Source organism: Adiantum capillus-veneris, chromosome 6 (assembly GCF_014529385.1).
Source record: "Adiantum capillus-veneris isolate H3 chromosome 6, ASM1452938v2, whole genome shotgun sequence".
Lineage (NCBI taxonomy): Eukaryota > Viridiplantae > Streptophyta > Polypodiopsida > Polypodiales > Pteridaceae > Adiantum > Adiantum capillus-veneris.
Genome location: NC_140936.1, coordinates 73,227,317 through 73,245,061, shown reverse-complemented (window position 1 = coordinate 73,245,061; position 17,745 = coordinate 73,227,317). Strand labels below are relative to the sequence as shown.

The 17,745-nt window shown below is 41.2% G+C and overlaps 2 protein-coding genes across 2 annotated transcripts; both read left to right on the top strand.

Annotated features, from left to right (window-relative positions):
• The first annotated feature begins 2,266 nt into the window (after positions 1–2,266).
• Positions 2,267–14,590, top strand: LOC147455691 (uncharacterized). The gene is made up of 5 exons (XM_086513743.1): positions 2,267–2,372; positions 2,628–2,767; positions 13,805–13,862; positions 13,946–14,018; positions 14,121–14,590. The coding sequence occupies exons 1-5, from the start codon at positions 2,267–2,269 to the stop codon at positions 14,245–14,247; spliced, it is 504 nt and encodes a 167-aa protein (XP_086369869.1). The 3' UTR covers positions 14,248–14,590.
• Positions 7,512–8,844, top strand: LOC147455692 (uncharacterized). Its single transcript, XM_086515310.1, has one exon. It carries the CDS (start codon positions 7,542–7,544, stop codon positions 7,884–7,886), a length of 345 nt encoding a protein of 114 aa, XP_086371436.1. The 5' UTR covers positions 7,512–7,541; the 3' UTR covers positions 7,887–8,844.
• Positions 14,591–17,745: the final 3,155 nt, after the last annotated feature.

The following is a 17,745-nucleotide window of genomic DNA, read 5'->3' as shown; positions in this document are numbered from 1 at the left end:
AAGAAGTGATTACTACTTTGAATGGCCAAAAAGCTGAGGTGGTAATTGCAGATGCTCTCGAACTCCACAATAAGGGAAGCTCTGTCAGAGAACAAAGAGATGATGTGAAGGTCAGGTCCCACCTTTGAAAACCTAGAGGATCTGAGAGCTGTAAAAATTTGCAAACTTTACAACCAATACTTTCATGTTTGCAGCAAACAATTGCAAAAGTATACCACACCACCACATGCGGTAGCCACCACGATCACATGGGCACTGAGAAGCATTGTGGCCAAAGATATAAAGTTTGTCAAATATCTGCATGAGAAAGTGGTTGGAATGGAAACATATAAGCCAAAGTACATTGGCGTGGTAGAAGTTCTAACAAGGATTGCCTATGAAGCAATAGGAGCAAGAGAACTGTGGCCCGAACAACCCACACAAAATGAGTTGTTGAGATTGAAAGAGGATGTTGAAGAAGAAACTCTAGCAGAAGTAGTTGCACTTGTCTCTATGCAACTCAGACAAAAGCTCAAGACCATGCAGAAGGATACAGATGAGGAGCCACCAAAGAAAAAGGCATAAACAACCATGAATAAAGAAGAGTGACTGAAAGATACTGCTAGCCAGAAAGCCGCCCGGATTGAATGCCTTATAGAATAGTTGAAGGCAAAGAGGGCATTGAAAGGAGACTTTGAAGAATATTGGGACTCTCAACTCCTCAAAGATCAGTTTGGTCATTATAGCACGGCATACAAAGAGACAAAGAGAGTAATAGAGCAACAAAATCTTGAGCCATTCACCAATGACGAGGTGCAGACTATAAAGAAGAAATTACAAGAGAAACCTAAAGTTCAAGAAGAGAAGAAAGAGACAAAATATGTCAAGAACAAAGAATGAAGTTCAACCCCATCCGCATCTCCCCTTGCCCACATCCGACCGACAAGCCCTAAACCATCAAGATCTCAGCAGAAGGATCTACTAAAGAAGAGATCCGAAGCTGAATTGACACCAGAAGAGAAAGCGCATCTTACTCATCTATATTGGACTCTCTCACACACACACCATCAATGCCCAATCGCATTGTAGGTTCAAATTCAACTCTTAACTCTCATGCATACATAGCCAACGGCCAATCATGTTTCTTCTCTGTGTGTGTTTGTGTGTGTGTGTGTGTCACACACACACCACATATACACAACATGGACGCGAACACACACACGAGCAACTATCACAGGTCAAGATTGGATTGAGACCTTCAAGCATCGAGGTCGTCAAGCTACAGTTATTTCATGGAGTTCCAAACGTGGACGTTTGTGCAAGCTGCAATGGATGACATGTAAAAGGCCTCTCCTTGTTTGGAAAATTTAAGCTCCATTATATATGTATAGCTTTACTTCAAAATGATGAAGAAAGTTTTTTGGCACTCTCTTTGGAGCGCTCTCTCTCTCTCTCTCTCTCTCTCTCTCTCTCACACACACACACACACACACACACACATGTCCTCCATTTTGGTGATATTTAAGAACAATGTTCGATTAAAATTTGGGGTTTCGTGAATTACTTGAAAACTCCTAGTTAAATTTCAAGTTCGCCTTGAAGTAAACTGATAAAATTTTGCTTGTGTAGATATAAACAATTTCTTAAATTCTAAAATTTTAGGGCCATTGGCTTTCCAAAAGCAAAGTTGAGCTTTGAAAGGTAAAGTAAAGTTAGAAAAGTAGAGTTAAACCTTTTCTCTTTTAATACTATGAAAGGTTAAAACTTGAAAGTTGAAAAGGTTCACTATTCCAAAATTCAAAGCTTTAATAAAGGAGAAATTTTGTAAGGTTTTCTTTGAAGTGCAGCCGTGAGTGACGCTTGAAGGGTCTCTCCTTGAAATTTACGTCGCATTTTATATAGTATAGAAGTAGGACTAGAAAAATGCATTTTTTTATAACCAAAAAAATTAAGGGCAAACTTAAAATTTTATCAATTTTTAGGTCAAAATTTGAAGCTTTTGCCGATAATTACACTAAAACTTGTGTAAATTTCCCTGTTTTTTTCAAGGCAAGCTCAAAATCTAACCAAGATTTTATGATTTTAGCCTGTTAAAATACACTACACCCTGGTTTTTTTCTAACACTGTATAATCTATACTAGTATAAAAGGGGGAGGAATTCAGCCCCCCCCCCCCCCCCCCCCCCCCCCCCTCCTTGCCGCAAGCTCGTGTCTCAAGTTGGAGAAGGTCCATCGGCTGAGGGAAAATTTCGGCTAGGGAGGCCCCCCCTCCACGTGGCGCAAGCTTATGCCTCGGCTTGGAAAAGGTCCGTCGGTTGAGGGACGTGACTTGAAATTTTCAGCTGAGGATGTGACTTGGAAGGCCGCCGACATTCATGTCGCACGAGAGTTGCGTCAATGAAGCCGGTACCAACGCTGGGAGAGAAAGAGGGAGAGAGAGGCGAGAGCGATACCACCTGCGCCTGTTTCTCACACCTGTGAGAGGGGGAGTTGTATCTACCACCTGAGTGTGTGTGTGTGTGTGTGTGTGTATGTGTGTGTGTGTGAGAGAGAGAGAGAGAGAGAGAGAGAGAGAGAACGCAATTGCTATTGCCACCTGTCGCATGGCTTCATCGGCTACCACTTGGTGCGGCTTCTACTCCCTTGAGTGCCTCGGCTACAGGTTGCTGCTGGCGGCTTCATCGGCTACCACCTGTTGCGGCTTCTACTGCCTCGGGTGCCTCAGCAACGAGTTGCTGCTGCAGCTTCTACTGCCTCGGGTGCTGCTGTTGCTCAGAGACTTACACAGGTACCCTCCTCTGTCAACCTGCTGTTGCTGACGTCGCTGTGAGGCAGTTCTCTGCATGTGTCCTCTTGCAGTCTACCCGAGGCCGCGCTGCAGTGGCCCGCCCTTGACCTACACCCTTCTCTGTCAAGCCATAGCCACAGCTTTGTCTAGCCACAGCCGCAGCCGCAGCTCTGTCAACCCACAGTCGCGCTGCAATAGCCCGCCCTCAAGCTTGACCCCTCTCTCTCTGTCAACCCGCAGATTTGTCAACCCGAGGCCGCGCTGCAATGGCCCACATTTGACCTGTAGCGTTCTCTGTCAAGCCATAGCCGCAGCTTTGTCAAGCCACAGCCGCAGCCGCCGCAGCTCTGTCAACCCGCAGCCGCGCTGCACTAGCCCGCCATCAAGCTTGACCTGCACCCTCCTCTATCAAGCCACAGCCCCCAGTTCCTGGTCTGTGAACCCACGTCCAATGCATGCAAGGAAAGTCGCACACACACACAGAGAGAGAGAGAGAGAGAGAGAGAGAGAGAGAGAGAAAAGAAAGAGAAATGAAATATTGCCGTGTTTTTTAATGCAAAAATGTTTTTTTATGCGTGTGTTTGTGTGTGTGTGTGTGTGTGAGAGAGAGAGAGAGAGAGAGAGAGAGAGAGATGCAATGAAATGAAATATTGACGTGTGTGTGTGTGTGTGTGTGTGTGTGAGAGAGAGAGAGAGAGAGAGAGAGAGAGAGATGTAATGAAATGAAATATTGACCTCTTCAAAAGGTCAAAATGACCTATGAGTGCTTTTTTTAATGCATGAGAGAGAGAGAGAGAGAGAGAGAGAGAGAGAGAGAGAGGTATGTAATGAAATGAAACATTCAGATCTTCAAAAAGTCAAAATGACGTTATAGAAGGGGGCGGATGGATAAGGAGCCGACGCGGATAGGGATAGGGGGAGAAATGGAGAGAAAGAGGGAAATCAAGAGATAGGTAGAGAGAAAAAAGAGTGATAGGGATAGGGAGAGAAAGAAGGGTAGAGAGAGAAGGTGGCAGTAGTAGCGGAGATTTATAGGGATGGAGAGAGAGGAAGAAAATATTTAGAGAGAGAGAGATATGATATGAAATGAAACGATATATTAACGTCTTTAAAAGTTCAAGAGACCAAACCAGAGAGAGAAGTAGGGGATTGGAGATTGATAGGCTAAATTTTAACGCGGAAGAGGGCAGGGATTCAAGAGAGGTCAAAATGACGTATGAGTGTCTTTTTTAAATGCGTGTGTGTGTGTGTGTGTGTGTGTGAGAGAGAGAGAGAGAGAGAGAGAGAGAGAGAGAGATGTAATGAAATGAAACATTGACGTCTTCAAAAGGTCAAAATGACGTTATAGAATGGTGCGGATAGGGATAAGGAGCCGACGTAGATAGGGATAGAGGGAGAAATGGAGAGAAAGAGGGAAATCGAAAGATATGTAGAGAGAAAATAGAGTGATAGGGATAGGGAGAGAAAATAGAGTGATAGTGATAGGGATAGGGAGAGAAATGGACAGAACGAAGGATAGAGAGAGAAGTAGCCGGCGCGAAGATTTATAGGGATGGAGAGAGAGGAGGAAAATATTTAGAGAGAGAGAGAGAGCCAATCGAGAGAAATGGAAGTAAGAGGGAAATCGAGAGATAGGTAGAGAGAAAAAAGAGTCATAGGGATAGGGAGAGAAATGGAGATAAAGTGGGATAGAGAGAGAAGTGGCCGGGCGCGGAGATTTATAGGGGTAGAGAGAGAGGAGGAGGAAAATATTTATAGAGAGAGAGAGATATGAAATGAAATGAAACGATATATTAACGTATTTAAAAGGTCAAACCGGAGAGAGAAGTAGGGGATCAGAGATTGATATATAGGCTAAATTTTAACGTGAAAGAGAGGAGGGATTCAGGCGGCGTTGAATTTAGTTTTCCAGAGAGAGAGAGAGAGAGAGAGAGAGAGAGAGAGAGAGAGAGAGAGAGAGAGAGAGAGATGGATAGATAGATAGATAGTTCTATTATCGTCCTGGGAGGTCAAATATGACCTATGGGACCAAATGAACATGTCACGTGGTGTGAGTGGAGTTCATAAGTGACTCTCGATGCTCAAAAATGACTAAAATGAGCGTCGCAATAGAGAGTCCACGTCGTGGTTGGGAGAGGAAGGTATGTAGGGAGAGCTCATGGTTGAATATATGGGGAAAAGAGGACCTAATGTGGTCAAAAGCTGAGCACTCAAGTAGTGTGTGGTACTCACTCTCTCGCACTTGACGAGGGCATAAGGTGCAAAGTCGATGACACTCCTCGCCAGTGCCCCAACGTCCTGTCTCGCAGCGTAGAGAATGGGAGCTAAGACGAATGGAGGCAATGGTGCGGATCGCACTCAACGGGATGGGCTCAAGGATGTAGGAATGGGTTCGGTTACCTCGTTCCGAGAAGAAGAGAGATTTGTAGTTTGGGGCAACGTGTGTGGTGTAATGGCTGAAGCGAGAACCTCCGGATTTCTCCCAAGCCATGATACATTGGCGTTGTAAGAAGGCCTCATTAACTTGGGAGTCGATCGACGCATCCTTGACCAAGTGACATGCATCCCATCTTCCAAACCATTTCTTGATATCAAGCATCCACCCCGAACTTAGTATTTTGCTCTTGCATGTCTTTTGAACCTTTTGACTTGCTTCATATGCGATTCTAGGAAGTCGATGCAAAGGGCTACGTTGTGTCTTACGCATGTACTCCACAACCCTTTCCATGCCCAAGACCTCAATGGGAAGCGATCCGGACTCAAGAAGTAAGAGCATGTAGGGTGTTTGTGTCTTGACTTGGAGAAAGTTGGTGAGAAAACGCTTTTGGACATTCTCAAACTCTTTCCAAGTAGACTTCCCGATGCTTCCACCCCACACCTCCACTCCATAAAGAAGCACCGGTGTCACCAATGTGTCAAAGAGGTACTTTTTGAGAGCCCAACACTTGATCTCTCCTGTATTGCACATGTTCTCAAATGCAGAATAAGCCCTCTTTCCGGCTTCCAAGTGACGCATTGCACAATCCTTCCATTTATGATTGGATGGAACCTCAAGGCCAAGGTACTTGGAAGTGATCTACCACTTCAAGTTTCTCATTGTTGTATACAATGCATGGATTTTCGTCATTGAGGGTCTTTACAAGCATAACCTTGGTTTTGGATCCATTCACGATCAGCCCGCTATGTAGGCAAAAGCGTTCCAAGACACTCATAAGCTTTTGTGCATCTTCTAAGGTATGTGCCAAGAGCACTACATCATCGGCATAAAGCCGATGATGTAGAGAGAGAGAGAGAGAGAGAGAGAGAGAGAGAGAGAGAGAGAGAGAGAGAGAGATAGATAGATAGATAGATAGATAGAATTATCGTCCGTGGAGGTCAAATATGACCTATGGGACCGAAAAGCAAAACGTTACATCTCAGTTAAGGACTGAGGGTCCAGCGAGAGGTGAACAAAAGGGGAAGATAGGATAAAAAGAATCAAAATCAAAAACCCTAAGGGGGAGAGAGAGAGGGGGAAGCCATTTTGGGAGTTCGAAACTCCTGGATAATGGCTTTACCTCCTCGATAGACTGCCCATTTTCCTGCCACGCGCGCTTCTCGTACCTTTTGTAGTTCTACCTTCTTGTGTTTGAGTTGGGTGGGTGTGAGGTCTTCTGCAAACCAGATTTTAGTGTCCTTGAGGAGCCTTGATTGCTCAAGGATTTTGATTCGGTCCGCCATGGTCTTGAAAGTGAAGATCGCATGGTTGGTGCGTTGCTCATGTGTAAGGAAGGTGATTGTGGCTGGGTCCCACTCTATCATGGGGGTTGTTGCTTGGATGCGAGTAAAGCACTCCTGGAACTTGAGGTCTCCCTCTCTTTTCCAATCACTTGGAAGCCCACCAATGCGAACATTGAGGGTGAGGTTCTCTTGCCGTTGTTGTTCGCGTAGCATGAATGCCACGCGATCGTCAACTTTGTTGAGAATGACCTCCTGTACTTGATTTTTGACCGCCTTGGTGAGGGTGGTTTCTACTTCTTCTTTTGTTTTGTTGAGCTTGGCTTCTAGCTGTTCCGTTTCTTCCTTCTTGTAGTTCTCCATTGCAGTGAGCCGAGTCTCGATCGCTACGAGCCTTTGTTTCAGCTCGTCATTTTCCTTGCGGAGTCTTTCGACTTCATTCTGAAGTCGGATGGTGCTGTCCATTTTGGGAGGCGTTGCCACAATCCCTGCAAAGGTGGCCTTGCTGTGGGATGAAGCTCGGGTAGCCATGGCTGTTGTTCGGGGTTGCATTGGTGGAAATGGGGCCAACCAACAAAAGCTTACTGTCGTGGGTGGGCTTCGGCTAGGGGTAAACGACAAAGAGAGAGAGAGAGAGAGAGAGAGAGAGAGAGAGAGAGAGAGAGAGTGTCGAGCCAATCTTGCTCCACGCTCTGTCCTAACTTATCCTAAAAATAATCTACCCTAACTTTCTCAGAGTAATGGATCAAGCCCTTGCCTCTGGAGGAGATTTATTGGAGGTGGTCTTTTCTACCCCAGAGAGAGATCAAATCAACAATGTGCGAAGTGCTAAGCATGTGCCCGAGGGGGGGATGGACCTTCAAAGAGGAAAATTGCAAATGGACCATGAGAGGGGCAGATTGCAGATGGGCTAGGTGCCATCCGTACAATATACTCCAACATTCAAGCCTCATGTGAGAGAGTGGAGGCATCACATGTTTCCTACAAAGAGAGCATTCACGGGTTGAGCCATTTACAACGTGAGCAAGGAGTTTATCTTCGCTGCTTAGAGGTGTAGATGCAAGTACAAATCAATGATGTTTTTCAGCAACAAAACTCAGTGCAAGTACAACTTTCCGACATAAAAAGCAACCAGGACAAAATCATGAGCCTCTTGGAGATGTCTCTTGAGAACAAACCTGACAAGGATGGCATTGAGTTAAAAAGCATTGTGTCTGAATTGCGAAGCACCAGCAACAAATTGGCTGTCGTAGCAATACAACATAATACAGGTGTATCTGAAGTCAGGTCTATCACAAACAAGCTCAATGCATTGGTGTTGACCCATTGGCTCAAGAAGGGGCTTAATGTGACTGGAGATATTCCATCAAGTTCAAAGCAGGGTGCCCCTCACAGGAAGTGAATTACGTAGTGGATAATAATACTCACGACTTCCTCATTTATATGCTTTGGGATCTACATGTTCTTCTCTCATGGGGATCTACGTTTTGGGGGTCTATCTCATTTATAGGCTACTATGGGGATCTACATTTATGTATGTAGTGGATGGATGATGAGCGATAATACTCACATCTTCCTCATTTATAGGCTTTGCGGATCTACATGTCCTTATCACTCCTTTATAGGCTACTATGGGGATCTACATTTTGGGGGTCGATCTTATGTATGTAGTGGATGGATGATGAGTTCTCTTTTCTAAGTGTTTTCACCATTATGTCTCTTGAGTCACACACCCTCTCTCTCTCTCTCTCTCTCTCTCTAAAACTGTGGCCATAACATGTTGAAAGAAGTGATGGGCTAGGTACCATCCGCCACAGGTCTATCACAAACAAGCTCAATGCATTGGTTTCCACCCATTGGCCCAAGAAGGGGCTTAATGTGACTGGATATATTCCATCGAGTTCAAAGGAGGGGGGTCCTCACAGGAAGTGAATTACATAGTGGATGATAAACTCACGGCTTCCTCATTTATATGCCTTGCAAATCTACATGTTCTTCTCTCTCATTTAAAGGCTACTATGGGGATCTACGTTTTGGGGGTCTATCTTATGTATGTAGTGGATGGATGATGAGCGTTAATACTCACATCTTCCTCATTTATAGGCTTTGCGGATCTACATGTTCTTCTCTCTCCTTTATAGGCTACTATGGGGATCTACGTTTTGGGGGTCTATCTTATGTATGTAGTGGATGGATGATGAGCTCTCTTTTCTAAGTGTTTCTGCCGTTATGTCTCTCTCTCTCTCTCTCTCTCTCTCTCTCTAAAATTGTGGCCATAACATGTTGAAAGAAGTGATCTCCAAAGTTGTGTTATGCACGAGCTCTCTCTCTCTTTCTTTTAGATCCTCTCTCCCTCTCTAAAATTGTGGCCATAATATGTTGAAAGAAGTGATCTCCAAAGTTGTTATACAGTGGGTCTCTCTCTTTCTATTAGGTCCTCTCCCCCCCCCCCCCCCCCCTCTCTCTCTCTCTCTCTAAAATTGTGGCCATAACATGTTGAATGAAGTGCTCTCCAAAGTTGTTTTATGCACCAACTCTCTCTCTCTCTCTCTCTCTCTCTCTCTCTCTCTCTCTCTCTCCCCAAAATCCAGAGGAGATTGAAGTCAGAAGCAATTTGGAAGCCAATAATGGAGATGTTCATGGGGAGCCCATAGTTGTCTCTAGAGAAGGAGATTACTCCAAAGTCGAAAGGCATTGCCTATCCATCACCTACATATATCCAGAAAACGCACCCTTGATGCATATCTCTATGTTGTCGCTTTTTCACAAAAAGTCTATACTTCACAACATAGGCAGCTTGGATTTTTCATGTTCCCTTTGTGGTGCTTTTGCTTGGAAGATAGAAGCAAAGACCATTCGCACATTTGTGGGGAAAAGTTGTTGCAACTCAGGGAGTGTTTCTTTGCCACCATTATGTGAACCTCCTTTAGAATTAAGAGAATGAATGCACGCAGGTAATACTAGAAGCAAGAAATTCCTAAAACATATTAGAGCATACAGTAGTGTGTTGGCATTTGCTTCTTTAGGAGCTCATATAGATGAATCTCTCTGTCAAAGAAAAGGAAACTATACCTTCAAAGTGCATGGATCTATCTATCATAAAATTGGTCCATTGATACCTGAAGAATAGTCAGATCAAATCCCTCGCTTTGCTCAGTTGTATTTTTTTGACACTGAGAATGAGTTGCAAAATAGGATGCAGCATGTTTCTAAACTCAAGACAGATGTTTTGGAAAGCTTCCAATCAATGATGCATCGCGTAAATCCATACGTTCAAGCTTTCAGGCAGTTTGCATCAATGGTTCAAACTTCCAATATTTCTGACATAAGGATGGTCATCACTGAGAAACGTACTAATGGCTGGCAATACCTTGCTCCAACAGGTGTGGAAGTTGCTGCAATCATGCCTGGTCAAGGCGATGACAGCAACATTGGCCATCGAGATATTGTGTTGAATCTTTCTGGTGGTGGTCTAAAACGAATCTCGAATTGCCATAGGTCGTACATGCCTCTCTTATATGTGTTGCTATTTCCAAGTGGTGAAGAAGGTTGGAATCCCTACATACAGGGATTAGACAAGCCACGGGAAAACAGAGAGAGAGAGAGAGAGAGAGAGAGAGAGAGAGAGAGAGAGAGAGAGAGAGAGAGAATACAAGTATATTTCTACAATGGATTTCTACAAGTATAGATTGCAAATCAGGGATGACACAACACGATGTCTTTTAATTGGTGGTAGGCTACTGCAACAATTTATTGTTGATGCATACAGTTGTATAGAGGAGTTGAGGCTTTTATGGATTCACAATCATCAAAGTGATATACACAGTGAGGTGTACCAAGGTTTGGATGACATGATCGGAGCAAGAGATGGAACAAGGGGTGAAAGAGAACACTTATTCGGTGCTAATGTTGGCAGGAGGGTGGTATTGCCTTCGTCATATGTTGGTAGTCATGCTATATGCACCAACTTTATCAGGATGCCATGGAAATTGTACGCAAAAGAGGGAAGCCTGATCTCTTCATAACATTCACATGCAATCCTAGATGGAAGGAGATAGAGGACGCGTTATTGCCTGGACAAACGTCCAACAATCCTCCTGACCTTACTGCACGTGTTTTCTACCATAAGTTCAAGGATTTGATGGGCTTGCTGATTAAGGGGGAGATTTTTGGTAAGGTCATTGGACACATTTCTGTGATTGAGTTCAAAAAGAGAGGCCTTCCTCATGCCCACATTCTATTGATACTTTCTCCCGAACACAAACCAACAGAGACATCCCATTATGATAAGATGGTGTGTGCGGAGCTTCCCAATAAGGTGATGTTTCCACAATTGTATGACATCATCAGTCGGTGTAATGTGCATGATCCATGTGGAAACTTGAATAGAAATGCTCCATGTATGGTAGAGGTAAAGTGCAGGTTTAAATACCCTAGAGGATTCAATGGATCGACTATTGTGGATAGGGAAGGATACCCAACATACATGAGGAGGGATGATGGAAATCACACTGTTTATAAGAATGTGCAAATGAATAATAAATGGATTGTTCCATACAATCCATTTTTGTCAATAAGATACAATGCAAATATCAATGTGGACATTTGCTCCACTATATCCACTGTGAAATATCTCTACAAGTATGTTTATAAGGGACATGATAGGGCGACTATTGCTCTACAAGACACTGAAGGGATTTTAGATGAAGTTACAAACTATCTTAATGCACTATATGTATCAGCATCTGAGGCTATCTGGTGGATATTTGGGTTTGACTTGCATCAAGAGAAACCTAACATACAACACCTCCATGTTCATTTACCTCATCAAAATCAAGTCTTCTTTAATGACAGAGCGAGTATACAGAGTGTGGTGGAGAGAGAGGCCAACAAAATGACTATGCTCTCTGAGTGGTTTGTTGTAAATCAAAGATATCCAGAGGCCAATGATTTGTTGTACATATACTTCCCAACAAAGTGGGTTTGGAAGTCAACAAGCAGAACATGGACTCCAAGACAGAAAGGAGATGTGATTGGAAGAATGTACAACATAGTTCCCATTGCTGGAGAGTTATACTATTTGCGCATGTTACTCAACAAGTGCAAAGGATGTAGGTCTTTTGAGGATATTCGGACCTTCAATGGGGACGAGTATATGAAACGTTTAAAGAAGCATGCAATGCACGTGGATTATTGCAAGTTGATGATGAATGGTTTCTTTGTTTAGAAGAAGCTTCATTTCAACAAACAAGAAAACAATTACAGCTACTATTTGTAATCATTTTGGTTTTTTGTGAGCCGATATGTCCGGGTGCATTATGGAATCACTTATGTAAGGAGCTTTCTGAGGACAATCTATATCATATGAGGACTTGCAAAACCAATGAGCGTATCTATGAACGCATGGCACAAAACCAAGCATTGTCGAACTTAGAGACAATGCTTCAACAATATGGAAAGAGGCTCTCATATTACTCTGGAATGCCCCAGGTGGATCACACATTGCAAGTAATGAGTGATCATGGAGTGCTTGCTGAAGAGTTAATGTATAATGTGGAGAAACAAAGAGGCCTGTCTGCTCGAATTGAATCATCTTTGAATGCTAGACAAAGGGAAGCTTAAAATCGAGTTTTAGAAGCCATTGGCATGAATAGTGGGACTGTGTTCTTCTTGGATGGGCCAGGTGGAGCAGGAAAGACCTATCTTTATAATGCCTTGCTCTCTTGCATATGCGGAGAGAGAAAAGTTGCTTTGGCATGCGCATCATCTGGTATTGCAGCACAACTTCTTGACAATGGAAGGACCGCACACTCCAAATTCAAGATCCCTATTGATATAACTTCTGACTCGACATGCAATATTAAAGTAAATAGCCAGCTTGATGAGCTGTTGCGAATGGCTTCATTGATCATATGGGATGAAGCTCCCATGACTCATAGGCATGCTTTTGAGGCTCTTGACAAGACACTAAGAGATGTCATGCATAATAACATGATGTTTGGCGGAAAGGTTTTCCTCCTTGGTGGTGATTTTAGATAGATCTTGCCTCTTGTACATAGAGGAGGAAGGGCAGACATTGTTGATGCATCTTTGTGCCGCTCATACATTTGGTGTTGTATAGAAATTTTGTGTCTAACAGAGAACATGCGAGTGGTCAATTGTTGCAATAATGTTAGAGAAAATTAATTTGTGCAGTGGACACTTGATATTGGAAATGGCAATGTTTGTGATGGGTAGCTTTGCCAGCCTGCATGATGCTACCACAAAATAGTTTGCAAGGACTTATTGATTGCATATATGGAGACCTTAAAACACTCTCTTGCCATGCAACCTTTTTCAAGGACAGGGCAATCTTGGCACCTCGCAACAAGGATGTGGATGCTATAAACAATTTGGTATTGCAAAAATTTCCTGGTACTTATAAGGAATATGTCAGTGTAGACTTAGTGTGTGAATCAGACTGTGATAGCATTTTATTCACAAAACTGAGTTCTTAAATAGTTTAGATCTTGGAGGAGGTTTTCCACCGCATGTTTTGCATTTGAAACAAAATGCTCCAGTTATGTTGCCCCGCAATTTGGATCCAAGAAATGGTCTTTGTAATGGGACACGCTTGATTTGTAAGCAATTCCACAGCAAAGTGATTGAAGCAAAAATCACTACAGGGTCACATGCATGAAATGCAGTGTTCATCTCAAGGATTGATTTTCTCATGGGAGCTAGAGAAGGCCTCCCATTTGAGTTGAAACGTCGACAATTTCCCTTGAGACGTGCTTTTGGGATGATGATCAATAAGGCACAAGGCCAAACACTGGGAGTGCTTGGATTGTATCTCCCAACACCTGTTTTCACCCATTAACAATTGTATGTGGCAATGTCTCGCGTGAGATAGTCTTCTGCCATCAAGGTTGTTGTTGGTGATGGTCACCACACAAGTGTGGTGAAAGGGGGAGACCAAAGGACATACACTTCTAACATTGTCTATAAGGAAGTGTTGCAATTGACCTCATTATGAAATGAAATGCAAGTGTAAAGACCCATTCAGCCTTGCAAGTTCACCCGTCTTATTTATACGCTTTGTAAAAGTACATTTTTGGTCTACCAATTTGATCATGAATTTCAGAGAGGTGTCTTCTTTGGATATTACATTTTGAGGACTTATATAGTGATATGATAGGGGATCTCCATAATTGTGCTATGTATTTTATCTCTCTCTCTCTCTCTCTCTCTCTCTCTCTCTCTCTCTCTCTCTCTCTCTCCTCCCTTCCAAAATACATAGCACCAATCTTTGACCTTCATTTACTTTTTTTATGAATGAAGATGGATCCTAACGCCTCCGTGACCTATACGCTAGGAAGGCGACCTCGGCACATCCAGGGTAAAAGATGCTACTCTCTCTCTCTCTCTCTCTCTCTCTCTCTCTCTCTAATTTGAAACTCGCAATCACCAATTATTTTCTAGATCCACTAATATGGAGGGGCCCTATCAGCGCCATGGAGGTCATTCATCTACTCGAGGTTTTGGATGCAGTAAGGTAACAATGTTGATGTCGTAAAGTAATCAGGTTTTATTTTGTCTCTATTTTGTTTATACTAATAGACTTTTGATTGGATACATATTACAAAATCATCCACAGTTCTTGTTGGTGGGATTTTTTGACGCCTCAGATGATCCAAGTTTACTCTGCTACGTCCAAGTTTCTATCTAGAGAGGATTCAGAGCACGTATCACCATTCAAGAGCTCAAAAGAACCCTCCCAATGAATGCTGTGTTTTCTCAAAGTCTAACCCATGGTAGTTGGTCCCTACGCATTTTTGTTCTGGGGTCTATCCCCCCAGTGATTGGTCGATGTGTCTTACATCGTGGACCATGGGTGGTTCGATACCGTGGTAGAGCATGTCGTAGGTTGCGCTTTAGGATGTAGAAAGCTTGCATCTCTATGTACTGCGCATAGATATTATTTTGGACATTTTGACATTTTGATTGCGTATTTAGAGACCATTAACAATATCTTGCCATGCAAACTTTCCAAGGATGCTATAAATAATTTGGTATAGCAACAATTTCGAATATGTCAGTGCATACATTGTGATAACATTGTCTGTTTTCCACTTGAAACATAATGCTACAGTTATATAGCTCTACAATTTAAATGCAAGAAGTGGTATTTGTAGCTATATTTTTGGAACTAAGTCATTGCATAAAGGGTTGAACAAAACCTTTTCAAATGTTCATACCAAATTACATAAAAGTTCTTTTACATGGGTCATACCGCCACCGTGAGCACACTAGAGAGAGAGAGGGGGAAGAAGAGAGAGAGAGAGAGAGAGAGAGAGAGAGAGAGAGAGTGACTACACTTTGTGTCATCTTGACAAATACATTCTGAAATTACCAAGATTCGTAGGCTTTTTCACCATCAACTTCATAAGACAGAGGGATTTAAAGTTATCGAGGTGGGATTACTCTAAACCTATGGCAAGGGGAGGAGAGAGAGAGAGAGAGAGAGAGAGAGAGAGAGATACTTTTCTTCATATGCTTTTATGAAATTTTTCAAGAGCGAGGGGTTTGAGGACAAGAGGGGCCATGCCATCGCCGAAAACGACGCCGTTTTACTAGTAGAAGTATAGAAGATGAAAGTTTTCTTTGAACTGAAGCACTGAGTGACATGTAGAGGGTCTCTTCTTTGTTGAAAATTTTAAGTTGCATTATATATAGTATAGATAGATACTCCCTTATGCTTCAAACAAATAAATCCACTCCCTACATAGTCCAAAGAAACTTTAAAAAGACCAAAATGCTAAAAGAAAGCTAGAAGAAAGATAAACTAAAACAAACTTGTCTATGCCTACTTGTCCACCTCCTTATATGAATAAGAAAATCTTTTTGACTTTCCATTTCCATTGGGATTTTCATTTTGTGAACTTACCCTTTACTTATGCATTTGAGATGTTTTGAAAGGATTTTGTCTTCGAGATCAGGGGAGGCCTACACATTTAATGTAAGGTATTCCTTTCAATATAAATAAGATCAACAAGCATGAAAGCTTCCTAAGTTACCATGAGGATGAGATTTATGGGGAGTAAGTTTAAATGAGTGCCTACAATCATATAAAATTTTTGTTGCGATTTAATATAACAAGTGAAAGAGGCACAATGGCTTTTTAAAATAATAATAAAGTAATAAAATCATTAGGTTGAGTTTAACTAGAATTATATAAGGTGAAGCAATGTTCCAGAATCTCTCTTTTATTGAAAGATCGAGTGTCCTCATCGCAAAGAAACAAACAAAAAATACTAGCAATTGTTTTGAAATTTATAAGATTTTTGAACTAAGTTTTGACATCATTGCACCACTCTTTCTTCTCTTTACCATGGTTTTCTCATAAGAACTCATTAATATATATATATATGTGTGTGTGTGTGTGTGTGTGTGTGTGTGTATAAATAGATAAATAAATAAAGAAATATACATATATAATTAAAAAAAACTCGTTAACATAAATTATATCTTTACTTATTTATATTGTGTGTGTATGTGTGTATATATGTGTCTGTGTATGTATATATGTATAGAACTTACTAGAATTATGCAAGGTGGAGCTTCACTTTATCATTCTAAAAGAATAGCATGCAAGAGAAGTCAAACCATGCGAGGAAGTGAAATCAAAGGTGAAATAAAAATATCCATTAATACTTTAAAACCAAAGTAACATTGAAAGAATGCCTAACCCAACACTTCTCCTAGGCTTCTCTAAACCTAGGATGGGGGCAAATCTTGGCCATCGGTAAATAAAAGATATCAAAATGAGGCGAGGTGGTAGGGGTGGCTGCCCTCATTGTAATTATTATCCCTGGATGTTGTCATGGCTTAACATGAGCATAATAAAACCTTGTAATTTATTGGGCTGCTTGATATAATCCACTCACAATTGTGAGTTTTGCTATAAAAAAAAGAAATCCAAGAATCATATTACACATACATAATCACAAATGGTTTGTATATTAAGAAAGACCTCACTTAAATAATAATGTAAAAGGTACACATTGCACATTATCATTTGATAACAAAATAAAATAAAAATATATATTATATTATCCATTATACATACATCATCACAATCACAAATGGTTTATACATTAGAAAAAGGCTTCACTTAAATGATAATGTGAAAGGTGCACATTGCATATTATCATTGAAAAACAAAACAAAATAAAAAAGAAATAAAATAAAATAAAAAGATATATTAAAAAACTAAAACAAAAGAATCTTTTAATATCTTCATAAAAAAGATAGATTTAAGAGAAAATTACCAAAATGTCCCTGTAATTTGTGAAAATTTCCAAAATATCCCTTAACTTTTAAATTTTCCAATATAAACTTGTATCGTATTGGAATGGATTTGTCCCAATTTTTGCATCCTCTAATATTTATGACAATGAAGTTCTATCTTTAAGTGTCTTAGATAAAGCTATTTACCAATGAGCTAAAAAATAATGACATCTGTGTTTAAAAATGATGAATAAATTTTTCTTAAGAGCTCAAGATATCATTCAATATTCTACTTCTATCATCTTCTACTTCTGCTTGCAAGGTTATTGAGGAGTATTTTGGAAATTTTGGAGAAAATGAAGGGCGTTTTGAAAACGTTTGGTAAATATGAGGGGTGTACTGGGAATTTTTTTTAAGTTTGAGGGTTATTTTGGAAATTTTCACAAATTTCAAGAGTTTTGGTAAATTTTCCTAGATTTAATAAGCATAAAAATTAGTTAGACAATCTAATGAAATGAATTTATGTGAAGTCCTTAAACGAAAGGACTCTTTAGAAATTGGTATATTCAAAAAGATTATTGAAACAATACTTCACATCATGGATCAAAGTCCTATAAATTCATCTCTAATTCTTTGTTCTTTAAAGCTTTTTTAGAATGCCAAAAATGAATGTAGCTTTGGGAAATAGCATTTTAAAATACATGCTTTCTTTTTCTTCAAGACTTTTAAGGCTCTCTTGAGGGACACGTATCAAACAATAGAATTGAATGACCATCATCTATATGGATACTAAGGCCTTTAGCAGGCCGAAAAATCACTACCCACATCTTAGGTAGAGTCCGTGTGTGTGAAGAAACTTCAATCGAGTCAATGCCAACATGTTTTGTCTTACAGTTACCCCCTCCCGTGGAGTCTCTCCCCCTAAGTTATGCCTACAAAACTATACCTCTTGAGTGCAACGTTCTATCTAAACATAGGCACATGGAGGTGAA

What these genes read in the sequence shown, in the direction of transcription:
- LOC147455692 (XM_086515310.1), top strand. Translation starts at nt 7,542, where the DNA reads ATGCAAGTACAAATCAATGATGTTTTTCAGCAACAAAACTCAGTGCAA.
- LOC147455691 (XM_086513743.1), top strand. Translation starts at nt 2,267, where the DNA reads ATGCCTCGGCTTGGAAAAGGTCCGTCGGTTGAGGGACGTGACTTGAAA. An exon ending in TCATGTCGCACGAGAGTTGC is followed by an intron (nt 2,373 to 2,627) that starts GTCAATGAAGCC and finishes TACTCCCTTGAG; the next exon opens with TGCCTCGGCTACAGGTTGCT. An exon ending in GAGGTTTTGGATGCAGTAAG is followed by an intron (nt 14,019 to 14,120) that starts GTAACAATGTTG and finishes AATCATCCACAG; the next exon opens with TTCTTGTTGGTGGGATTTTT.